The sequence below is a fragment of the Convolutriloba macropyga genome, chromosome 4 (genome assembly GCF_964194025.1).
Source record: "Convolutriloba macropyga chromosome 4, txConMacr16.3, whole genome shotgun sequence".
In the NCBI taxonomy this organism is placed as follows: domain Eukaryota; kingdom Metazoa; phylum Xenacoelomorpha; order Acoela; family Convolutidae; genus Convolutriloba; species Convolutriloba macropyga.
The window spans coordinates 25,396,670-25,409,676 of NC_134471.1; the positions used below are offsets into that span (position 1 = coordinate 25,396,670).

The 13,007-nt window shown below is 39.5% G+C and overlaps 2 protein-coding genes across 4 annotated transcripts in view; one reads left to right on the plus strand and one right to left on the minus strand.

Moving 5' to 3' along the window:
• Positions 1-680, plus strand: part of LOC142337546 (sterol O-acyltransferase 1-like) — a 29,518-nt gene extending 28,838 nt beyond the window's left edge. For both annotated transcript variants that reach the window (XM_075386845.1, XM_075386846.1), the window contains exon 9: positions 269-680. In XM_075386845.1, coding sequence (XP_075242960.1) covers positions 269-431 — 163 coding nt within the window. In that variant the 3' untranslated portion in view covers positions 432-680. The remainder of the gene's footprint in view (positions 1-268) is intronic.
• LOC142337547 (ras-related protein ORAB-1-like) overlaps positions 1-13,007 on the minus strand; it is a 555,140-nt gene that overhangs the window by 528,926 nt on the left and 13,207 nt on the right. The window lies entirely within an intron of this gene.

Consider the following 13,007-nt stretch of genomic DNA (forward strand, 5'->3'; position numbering starts at 1 on the left):
TCAACAGTAAAAGTCCTGCCGACCCCCCCCCCCCCCCCCAGTGCAACAACGCACCGCTGTACCCTAGGAGCTATTTAGGAATAAGAGAACCCGAATTCACTGCCACCATTAAACCTTACAGCATAGCGCATATTAACTTCTAACGCCAATTGTGATTATATTCTAGCCGGTGCTTCTCATAGGTAGATAACTGATGCCAAAGTCTCTCTCTCTCTCTCTCTCTCTCTCTCTCTCTCTCTCTCTCTCTCTCTCTCTCTGGTGATTTTAGATTCCAGAACACCATCTTCTGGTTCCTGCTGACAATCGGAATGGGTGTTCTCATATGCTGGTACAGTCAAGAATGGTATGCTCAACAGAACTGTCCTCACAAGGGTGAATTTCTAATGGACTACCTCATTCCGAGATCAGTCGCTTGTTATTGGGAGAAATAAATGGATAGTTTCACGGAACAATCAGACATTATCAATGACAATATTCAGCAACTAATCAACTACAAATCAAACTGGAAATACGTTTAAAATATCGCGACTTTTGGTAGTCTCGGTTGAACTGGAAATGACACACAAGTTGAAAATCATTGTCTATAGAACTTCTATACAAATGTTTTCTATCAAAACTAAGTCCAAAAATTTTGAGTGTATTAAATGACCTAGAGGTAAAATTGAAATGATCGATATGAATTTTTATATCAATAACGGGGGGAAATATAAAGGACAAAACAGAATATTTGTAGAATGTAAAATTTTTAGTGAAATTTGCACATAACGAAATTTTTGGCTTCCTTAATTTTAAAGAAATTCAAAGGAGTACAAACCAAAAATCGTATTGCAATACATTTAATAAATTCTTTACGCTGTGGAGCAATGGCGACCAAGGAACGATTTCAAATTTTTCGTCCGCGCGAAAAAAGCTAATTAGATATTTGTAGAGATGGGCGTCAAAACTGTTCCTTTAGATTTCACAATAGATTTTAGTCTAATAATACGTTTCGTTTTGATTATAATGGTAATTTTGTAAGAGTGTAATTTTTTATCAGTCCACGCTAAATCACACTCTTTGCAAAGAGTGTAAAAAAGAGTGGAGAAAAGAGTAAATACAGTGTATTTTTTTTAAAAGAAATTACACGCTTGTCTTATTATCCCCGACAAAAAAAGCGTGGAATACGCTTTACACGCTAATCCCCGCTAATTAGGGGTGGATTAGGGGTGGAACTTTGGCCCGAGCTATAATTTTTACCACCTTAATCCATTGGAGAGTTCGTGTAGGCTTTGGCTAAACAATTCCAAGAGCCGTTTTAGCATAGCGGACTTAGATTCAACAAGATGCGGTCGCAAGCATAGTCCCGTTTCGTATCTACTAAGGGCGATGGATTGTAATGGTCTATTTGTTTAATTTGTTTTCGAATGCAGCAAATAAAATGCATCGAATGCAGCAACTAAGCAGGTAAAAAAGTATGTTATAATTTGCTGTTTTGCTTTTCATTGGCAGTTAAAAATAAAATTTTTTGATAAATTTCGGTAACTTTATTATTTGGTTTGTTTCGAAAATTATATGCCTAACTGAAGACAATAGTGGCATATTTATTGTGGGCAGCGCCCTTAATGAAGAGATTTGAGCTGAATAAAATCGAATAAAACAGAATAAAAATAAGTAACTCAAAATCAACGACTTATCAGTGGAAATTTTTTTTAGCTTATCCACTATCAAAACACTACAGCGGCTGGAATTATAATTTTTTTTCATCTTATTTAGCCAAATTGCAGAAAATGGAGTTACGAACCGCATCTACGAAAATTGTCGAAAATTTTGATGAAGGACTTAAATAAACATATTTTCGGATCAATATGTATCTCCCATATCCAGTTTATGTAAAATCAGAGCGTTCACGTGCGCCAAAACAACCGCGTACTGGCTTTTTTGCAGCAAAATGATCAAATCGAGTAGGTGACGAGACAACACAAATGATACAGCGTGAAACGGAAAAAAGCAAAAGATGATGAGTATTTCGTTAAACAAAGAAATACGCCATTACAAAGTAATAAATGTTGAAGATAATAACTGGAACAAGACGTTCGACTTTAAAATTATATAACGAAGAAACATTAAAAATACAAGGAGTTACAAAGAACTTCGATGACATTAGAAGTGGACTTCTCTCGTCTGGCAACAAATCTGCCTGAGTCTCTATTAAGTGCTAAGTTACTCCGAGAGCTAGTTCCGTAGCATTTTTTGAAAAAGAAAAACTTCAGATAATTGGCTCACCATTTAACTTTTCCACTCAGTAGCAGCAGTACTAATCGTATTAATTTGCGATTAGTACTAATCAATTGCGCTGTATCATTTGCACTAATCGTAATTATGCCAAAGAGTGTAACGTCTAGAATTGTATTAACACTTTTTCCAACAAAAAGCAATTCCCTTTAGCAAAAACGTCATAAATTGTAATGAGTAGAAGGCGACTTTTTTGTATTTTCTGTTCACGTTTAAACAACTTTTTAAAAACCAATCTTGCTCAAGGAAGCAAAAGAAAGTCACTTTCGAGTGTGAACAAATTGAGCAAAAGTTCTGGTGAGAAAAACAAAGTGCTATAGAGACCAGACAACAGGAAATTCCATTATTCACAACATTATTATCAAGTTTCAGACAGCAGATTAATTTTCCCAGATTACGTTTTGATAAAGCTGACTTAGAACTCCGGAAAAATACATGAACTGGACTCGAACGGTTCTTCTAGATTGTTTTTATACACAAGCGAAAAGAACTGTGCATTCACTCTATTTTCATACACTGGAATTCGGGACACTCGTCGAATGAAGCCACGGCACTGCCATTAGAAATCTGAATGGTATTAAATCTCGGGGTGAGGTGGTAGAAATGTGGTATCTATTCGAAACGAATTGCATCCCATTTTTTCTACTACATAAAACCAGGAATGAGCGGAGTTAAGTTTTTTGATGGTATAGTCGTGGCTTACTCTCACGAGTATCCCCAATTCCACTGAGGAAAACAGAGCGACAGAAACTTTCAATGGGAATGAAGCATTTTCATGAAATTTACAAACTATGCGCTGTAATAGAACATGTTACAATTGAAATAAATTGCGCGTAATTCTGTTATCATAAGTTACAGGCTCACTAAGCTGGGCGTAGGGTTGAATTATAATAGATCCATAACACAAACCAGGTGCTCCAAACAAACATGACCACCAATCCAGAACAAAGATCGGCTTTATCTCAAAATTTTTTGATCTCTCTGAAGCAATAGATAAAAATCGGCAACGTTAATTTGTTAATGGTTCAAACAATGCAGGACTGTGCAAATATTTTCGACTAAGGCTCAAAACTTTCACAATTTGAAACTCTGCTAATACGATCAGACGAAACGATCTTATGGATTGAAACTAAAATTACCCCAGGAGTACTTGCGGAGATCAGATTTACATAATGAAAAAACATTTGTACATAAAGTCCAGTTATAGGCATCATAATTGCGATCTGAAATATGGTTTCGAAATCAATCCATTAGTTTTGTCTCAATCTATTTATTTTTTAATATCTTTTTTCGAAATTTGAGATGACCTTATGTTCATCATTTTATGATTTGAAAGGACAATGAACGCGAGCCTAGTCAGGGCCGCATGATTATGATTATGATACCACCGGAAATTTGAACGAATTCTTAGAAAAGTGTAAATGCATACCATCTATGGTATCCCCTGCGACTGATTTCTGGGAAATTTGCAGAAGCAAAGCATATTGGGTAACCCTTGCGACCTCCACTGTATATCATGGTGTCAAGATTAGTTTTGTATCTTGACTTTCTTGCACTGATAATGGATATATATACAGCTGATCTTTGAGCCTTTTTTCATCCCCAAAATCAAATCATCATCTTGATCTAATAATCAGATCTCTCCTGTAAATCTCTAAATTCTACTGTAAAATATCATTCTGGTTATTCTCTCATTTTGAGAAGTTAATTTTCTAATTAGTTAAAAACGCTTTCCTTCCGCTTGCGAAAACCCATAACCCAACAGGTTATGGGCCCATCAATTTTCTAAGTAAAAAAACTAATTTCTAAAACAAAACTAATTGGTTGTTGACAGTCATAATCCTTTTCTGCTTAGTACCTTTTCTTTTCACAACTGTTTTGCCTACTCAAACTACGATGGATCAACAGACAGTCAAGCTGCTGACATACACTGGAAAGGCACAGGACTTTCCAATCTGGAGCACAAGACTTGTGGCAATGATGCAGACGAAGGGACTCTACAAATCACTACTTGGGACAGAGGAGCAACCCAATGAGCCTGCACCACTAGCCAATGGGGCGATCAATGATAAAAAGAAGAACCACAATGTGCTGAGGGATGCATATGAGAAAGAAGTTGCAGACATCAAGGAGAAACGGAACAATGTGTGGTGCCATCTGGCACTGACTTTAGATGCAACAACCCTCATGCTGATGAGACATGACTGTGTGGGAGATGACGGCGTCGGAGATGGGGCAAAGGCTTGGAATCTTTTGCAAGAGAGATTTCAGAGTGTGAAGACGACGACAGTGGTGACTTTGGTGGCACAGCTTGCTCGACTAGAGCTCGAGGATGCTCAGGATTTGGATAGCTTCTTCATCAAAGGACAGGAGTTCCTCACAAGGCTACAAGAAGCAGGCGAAGCAGTCTCAGAGACCCTCTTCAGCGCCTTGGTCCTCAATGGTCTGCCAATGAGGTATGAAAGTTTTGTTATAGAGGAAAACTTTAACCCGGCAACGAACTTCACAGAGTTGAGGAAAAGCTGCAGAACTTCCATGAGAGCACAGCACAGAAGCACAAGGGGACAAAGTGGCTCAGTGGCACTGGCACTGAAGCGTGACTTCAAGAAGGGACCCAGGAAAGGAAACTGCTTTGTGTGTTGGATCCCTGGACACTTTGCCAAGGACTGCAGGAGGAAGGAAACAGCACAATGCAGCAAATGTGGTGAGAAAGCTCACCTAGACAGGGCATGCAAGAGACAAAGAGATGGAGGCATACATGAGTCAGTGGCAATGGGTCTAACATTGGCTTCACCAGACGAGGAATACTGGGCAGCTATTACCCAGTGGAAGACAGCAGGCATGCTAGCGGACAGTGGTTGTACAGATCACATAGTGACGAACATCGATGCGTTCCTATGCATTGTGCCCATTCAATCAGTGCTCAGAAATCCCAACGGATAGGCTTCCAGAGTGGTGGGCAGAGGCTTTGTGAGGATCAGCATACCCTCAAACAAAGGGGAAATCCAATGCGAACTCAAAAATTTTTTGTGTGTGCCGGACTACTCTTCAAACCTCTTATCAGTCTCAAGATGCACGGAGTTGGTACATAGTTTCACCTTCGTGAAAGGAAATAGCTGCATGAAACTCCAGAAGGGAACTCGGGTAAAACTAAAACATGAAAATATTTTGCATTACTTACCCTGCAGCGTTCTAGAATTCAAGATGAGTTCTCACAGCGTGTAACTTGACAATGCAAGGAAGTGGCACAGACAATTAGGTCATTTGAATCAAGCGGATGTGGTCAGGAATGCACCAAAAACAGTGGGGGAACTCGATGATGTATGTAATATGTGCGCATTGGCCAAGATCACAACGACCCCTGTACCACGATTGGCAGAGACCCAAGCAGAAGAGAAGCTGGAGAGTGTGTTCACAGATGTGATGGGACCTTTCAGAGTAGAGTCACTGTCAGGGTTTCGGTTTTGCATTGTGTTTGCAGACCAGTACACAAAGTCTGTGTTTGTGGATTTACATAAGGCAAAGAGGGAAGCACCGGCCAGCCTGAAGAAGTTGGTTCTCAGTGTGGGGACGCCCATGAACTTGAAACAAGACAATGCGAAGGAGTTTCTCTCAGGGCAGTTCAAGATGTACTGTTTAGATGCAGGCATTCTACAGGAGAAGACTATACGAGAGACGACACAATAGAATGGGTTAGCTGAGAGGCGCAACAGGGCACTGCTGGAGATGGCAAGAAGCTTGCTCATTAACTCGGGTCTTCCCAAGACGATGTGGGGGCAGCAATTCTCCGTGCAACAAGGATCAGGAACTTGGTTGTGAGACGAGGAGAAGAAAAATGCCCAGCGGAGCTGATGCGAGGTACAAAACCTAAGCTTTCATTTAGTAAACTATCTATTTTTGGTTGCACAGTCTTCATGAGGAAGCGGGACAGAGATGTCAGCAAACTTGAATGCAAGACACTGGAAGGAAAAATTGTGGGTTACACTGAAGGAGACAACGGATACCTGTTGTACGTACCCAACACACGCAATGTTGTGGCAGTCCGAGATGTGATCATCAAGGAGTCCGAAGTGGGCTCAATCCCTGACAACACAGAGACGCCCGACCTATTAGATGAGGGGTCACAGCAACTGGGGATCTGGCACCCAGATGATGGTCATCAAGACGATGGCAACAAAGAGGAGCAGGGCACATCTACTGCAATAAAAAAGGAGTGGCATGATGCAGAGAGCGTGAACAATCAAGAAACGACACTGAGACGAGATGCCTCAGATGTTGATAAAGCGGCACTGGATGAAAAATCTACTGCAACAAGAGGGAGTCTCAGAGACTCAGAAGGAGTAATTGGAAGACAGTGAAACGGAGGTCTTCTCACAGACTCCTTAAAGGCTCACAGGCTTCTTTGAAGAGGCACTGGAGCAAGTGGAAGGGCAGAGCCCAGACGGGGAACACGAGCAAGGAATGTGCCGCAATTTTTTGGAGAATTCAGGACCCATCTTGCTGTGACTGAGGGAGACTATGTGGAACCCAAACTAGTCTACAAAGCCAAGCAAGGTGACGATTGGGACCAGTGGCAACGGGCAATGAATGACGGGGTCAAGTTACTCCAAGACAACGATTCTTGGAACCTAGTGAGACCACCCACAGACAGGGACGACATACCGGGAAAATGTGTCTACATAGTGAAATTGCGACCCAGTGGTCATGTGGACAAATACAAAGCACGCTATGTGGCAAAAGGTTTCAAAAAGGTGGAAGGAATGGACTACTTTGAAACTTTTGCGCCCACCTGTAAGCCAGAGACATTCAGGATTCTACTTCAACTATCAGCGAAGCAGGGCTATGTGATGCACCAGTTTGATGTCAAGTCGACTTTCCTGCACTCACCAATGGAGGAAAAAGTGTATCTGGAACAGTCACAGGAGTTTCTAAAACAAGGATCAGATGGGGAGAACTTAGTATGCCGACTGAAGAAATCAATTTATGGTTTGAATTAGGCAGCTAACAACTGGTATAAGGAACTGGCAAATTTCCTACTGAGACAGGGTTTCACCAGAAGCAGGAATCACCATTGCTTGTTCGCAAGAGCAGAGACAGAGGGTCACATTTTCATCTTCGTCTGGGTTGACGACATCATAGTGGCATCAAGAAGCATGACAGTGATCTCCGATGTCAAAAAACCACTCGAAGCAACATTTCACATAGAAGACAGAGGAAGATTACACTGGTTTTGGGGTCTAAGAATCAGACGAGAAGAGGGCAAAGTCACAGTCGACCAAGAACGCTACGTAGAAACAATGCTTGAGTGTTTTTAAATGGATCAATGCAAACCCTCAAGAACTCCAGTTGATTTGAATTTGAAACTTCAGACAACACAGAACGGAAACAAAGAAGTGGACCAGAGGATCTACAGAAGCTTGGTTGGGTCACTTCTGTATCTGGCCAAACAGACAAGGCCAGACATCATGTTGACAGTCAACATTCTGTCCAGATACATGAATGCACCTACCAATCAACACTGGATGTGCGGAAAAAGACTTCTGCGATATCTTCAAGGTTCAAAAAGTTTAAAACTTACTTACACAGAAGAACCTAGTTATGATCTAGTGCGCGAAAGTGATACAGAGTGGTCTGGGGACGTGAACGACAAAGAAATCAACGACGGCTACTACTTCCAGCTCAACGGACGTGGCGCAGCACTCAGCTGCGGTGTCAAGAAGCAGGCCACAGTTGCTCTTTCTTCATCAGAAGCAGAATATCAGGGCATGGCAGCAGCAGTTCAAGAAGCGTTGTATCTGAAACAACTTCTGGAGGATTTTGGCATCCAACAGAAACATCCAATAGCAATTGGAGAGGACAACCAGAGTTGTATTAAATTGTGCCAAAATCCAGTCATGCACAAGAGGAGCAAACACATTGAGACAAAATTTCACTTCATTCGTGACAAGACGGAAGATGGGACTATTTCAATTACTTACGTTACTACTGGCAAAATGGCAGCCGACATCTTCACGAAATCTTTACCCGTATCGACGGTGGAACCATTCAGAACTGTTTTGATGGGAACAGACTCTACGCAATCAGCTCAAGTCTGAAGGGGGGTTGTTACGCACTGATTTTTAAAGGTTGACTTTATGGTGTTATTGAGGTAAATATTCGAAGCAAATAGTTAGCAAAATTGACATTTTATATGGACTTATTTAGTGTTTCACAGTGCAATTTTTAGCAGATAAATTTTGAATAAAATTAGCTAGTAATAGCTTTTTATTGAGCGGTTCAGATGCGTGATATATCCACTAGTTTGCCTTGTATTTTAAAGTTTTGTTAATAAAGGTTTCGGATCTAATGAATTTGACTCAAACTTAGAGTTTTTAGAGAGATATTCCAGTTCAATTTTTAATTATTTGAGCAATAATTATTTAATAACTTTAGCAAAAATTTTCTCAAGTTTTATAAGATGTTAGGCAACTTATTGTCAGGCTGGTTCTCCGGTGTTCTGCTGACAGTGGGTTCCGCAGGACTGTGTCCTGAGTTGTATTGGTCCTTCGCAAATATTTACTGATTTTCAAGCTGGGCAATTTCCGGCTTTTGTACGTCTCTTGATGTTTGTTAAGTACATATACAAGTTCCGTATTAGCACCTACTTTATCAGAATAATTACTTCACCAAGTACATAATCTCTCACAAAGTTATTTACTGATTATGTGAATTTATCATCAAGAAATTCAAAAAAGTAAATATTGAGGCTTTTAGGCACTTAATATGTTTGCTATTAAACTGTCACTCTGCGGTTGTTTTTCGTAAACATAAACAAATTAGAGGTTACAGGCCTAGATGGAAATACTGGCTATATATGGCCTTGAAACTAACTGAATACTAATTGAAATAAAGCACCTAATTATGGATATTTTAAGGAATATCATCACGTAACTATGAGGGACGAAATAGGGGCGTGACACTACCGGACTTTATGAAAATTTTCCATGAAAATTTTGGGAAAAAACTGGGTTTTACAATTCTTCTATAAAACATATAATCTGCATCAGTATGAGGATATAAACATATTTTTGTTGGAGCCACCCAAATTAAGTTTTCTTAGAAAAGAGTTTTGAAACGAAAGCTTTTAAGTTAAAGACAATTAAAGAAGTTAAGAGAAATAAAGTTTAAGTTAAGACAAATGGAGATAAAGTTTAAAGTAAGGAAAATTAAGACAAGATTAAGAGCTTTGAAGGAACATTACAGATGTGAAAGTCTGCTAATTTCAAAGTAAAGAGTGAAGACATAAGGTAAGGTTAAGTTTAAGAGAATAACGGGAATTAGCACTGGAAATAATCATGGTTATTTCTTTGAAAAATGGCTCTAAACTTTTAGAAGGAGGATAAGAAGAATGCTGGTTACATGAAGGGTTTAAAGCACTGGTTGATTTCTGGAAGTGAACAGTTATTTCGAGTATATAAAGCACTGATTAGTTTTACTTAGTGAATGAATGGGTACTTAATCTGTGAAAAGAACAATACTTATCGAACTTTTATAAGATTTTCAAGAGCTTAAAGTATACTCTCGTCTCGGGGTTGAGCTTGATAGTCCAATTCGTCATCTGTGTTAACTCGATCCATGGTGTTGAGTGACATGGTAGAAGTTGCAGGCATGGAATTTCGTCGTTGTCGTTTGAGGGTTCCAAGTTCTTCTGGGGAGATGACTGTTGGCGGTTGCTTTAGTTGTTTGGCTAAAGTAGTGACTACATCTGCTTTCAGATGTTTGGGTACGGAAACTACTGGGTTTAGCGGTACATTGTTTCCGTTAAGGTTCATGGAATTTGGTACCATTCGTCGTACAAAAGCTACTTTATGGTATAAGAACATGAAGAGAATATGTAGGGCTAGATTTCCGACAAAGACAATGATTGTTAGCGAGAGAGAAAGTTTGATTGGAACGTAAGATTCAAGTTTGTCGATTAGTGCTGGCTTAAATGACTTCATTTCAGTAGTAATTTTTTTGCTACGGCATCTAGTGATTCTGTTGATAACTTTCGATTCGAGTAAATAAATTCTGTTTTAACTTTCTTTAATAAATCGAGATTTGCTCCAGTGCTTGATTCATACTTTGGAAGTTCGTTTATGTTCGGAACTGAGTCAATTAAATGTGCAAGTGGATCTGGTAATTTTACATTAATTCTCGTTGCTGGAAGGTACTGACAGCTTTGTAAATCAGCTCGAATTTTAATGTGGTCACTGAACATTGTATGTCCACATTTTAATGTGATTAAACAGATATTACAACCTTTATGAGGAACATTGGTGTGTCGGCCATTTTCATCCGTACCAATCTTACTAAGGGTATAATCACTTGAAGCTGATGTTAGGAGCCAAATTCCGTATCCAAGGTTCTGTGCTCGTTCAGGGTTGGGTAACACAACCTTCTCTGTGTCACATACTTTCAATGCTGAGATTGAGTGGTGAAACTTGAGGGTTGCTAGACACGAGGAGAATCAAAGGTGGGTTTCCATTGTCTCATGACAGATTCGGTATCGTGGCTTTCCAAGACAGTTGTCATACTGAGCTTTCGTCAGTACTGTAGTTTCCATCTGTCCTTCTGAGATTGCTAAGTACTCTCCCTCTATCACGTATCGTAAGGCATCTACAGAGTCCTTCTGAGGCATAGGGATTACAATTGCACGATAAACTTCAGACACTGTCTGGCTAGAGGCTAGGGGAATGGCTAGTGTCAGTAAAAGTCCTTCTTCAACTGTCGAAATCTCTTGTACTAATTTCGCATCGTAGTACGAAAGTATGTCAGTCATGGGTATTGCCAATGTTAGACGATCTGGGGCGTTCTTTTGGCTATCATGGACTGCATCAAGGATCTTAATTAAAGATTTTCGAGGTACTAAAGAGATTGGAAGGCGTTTGTCAAGTAGAGTAGGTATAGCATTGATAACATTAATTCGAAAAGAATATAATGCTGCTCTGTAACTTTTGATATCTGCATAAAGAGTAAGAAGTAATGAGGCTGCTGTGTCAAAGTTAAAGTTCACTTGTTGCCGTGATGATTGAATTTCCATACAGGCTGCTAGTGCAGTCAGATTATGGTCTACAATTGCAAATTGTTCCTCAACTAGTTTCCAGTTTCTGTTCTGGTTTTCTTGCATTTCGTTTTGAACTTTATAAACCTTTGCAAGTTCGTCAGCAACTAGGAAAAACTTCTCATCGGTTTGTGCGCCGATTTCCATGACATAGTCGTTAAGGCAATTAAAACTGTTAGCTAATCGATCGATGTTTTCAGCGTTTTGAGATGTGCGCTGACAAAATCCGAAAATTCCTGTTATTCCACCGCATCCTGCGCTGCTCATTGCTATTCCTGGGCCGAAAAGTCCAATCCAGCGACTGCGGCTGCTATAGCAAGCGGGGCGGCTCTTTTTGTAACTTGACGTCATGTTACAAAACTCTGACTTTGTTATCCATTTATCTGAGAGTTCGTTAAGTAGAGTCTCTACTTGTTGTCGTATCGTGAAATTATAACGAGGAAACGGGACTAAAAATTCCACGTTAATGAACTTCTCAGTAATTAATATCTTCCCTTCCTTATGGAAAATTATTCCTTGAGTCAGAGCTGCTTCCGTGTTAATCGGAGTCTCAAAACTGGGGCCGAAAAGTACGAGACTTAACACAATTGTAAGCAACATTTTCGTATTTCAATAATAACAACTATGTTTCAGGACAATCTTCTACTGATGTGGCTCTTCTAAGTGTTTCAACTGGTTCTATTTGGTCTTCTGGTGTTTATTTGTTCATTTATGTGCGTTACTCGGGCTTCTAGTTCTAGCTTTCTCAATATGGCACTTGTTTATGTGATGTTTACTCATTTCAGGTGTACTCTACTTTTGGGTCATGTGTGCTAATGTGTGTATTTATTGATATTACTACTAAATATGGAGTTTAAACATGTTAAAGTGTAGTTATGTGGTTGAATGGTGGGTGTGTGATGATGGGGATAGTGGTTGGGGGGTCGAATTGTGCAGTGTTTACATGTTTTTTCGAGTTTTTTCAGATTATATTGCCCCCAATATTGCACCATGTGCTTTAATATCACTGTTTTTGCCCTAACTATTGGATGTTGTACGAATGGGACCAGGTTTGTCGGAAGGAACGCTGTTCACTGGTCAAGATTGATTCATCCAAAGTGTAATATGACGGCAGTAGATAATATATTTATTGACAAGGAGAGTGGTGGTGGGAGTGAGTGGTGGATTATTATTATATTAGTAATCTTTTTATTATTATCATTAGTATCTGTGTTGTTGTGAGTGTGGGCAAATCGGAGGAGGAAAAGGAGGAAGTGAAAAGATCAGAGGAAGCTGTCGGGGAAGATTCAGTGTGACTTATTATTTATTTTTATTATAATTAATTATATTAATTGTTGTAATATTGTGTAATATTAATATTAATATGACTGCATAGGGACTATTGGAACTGACTTTTATATTGTAGTTGTAGGTGTAATATTGACTGGTGCTACTAATATACTTCTCACATGGTGCTAGTAATATGGTAGTAATTAGTATATGTCAAATTTGTTTTGTGAGGGAATAAGCGCGTAAGTAGGGGATAAAAGGAAGAATTTGGAGGTAAAAGAATAAGTAAATATTAGTGAAGGGTGTAATTTTGTGTTCAGAGCGGCGTTGTGTGTTTTGCGGCATGTGTTTTTAGCGATTAGTGACCGTAGTGGCATGGTATTTA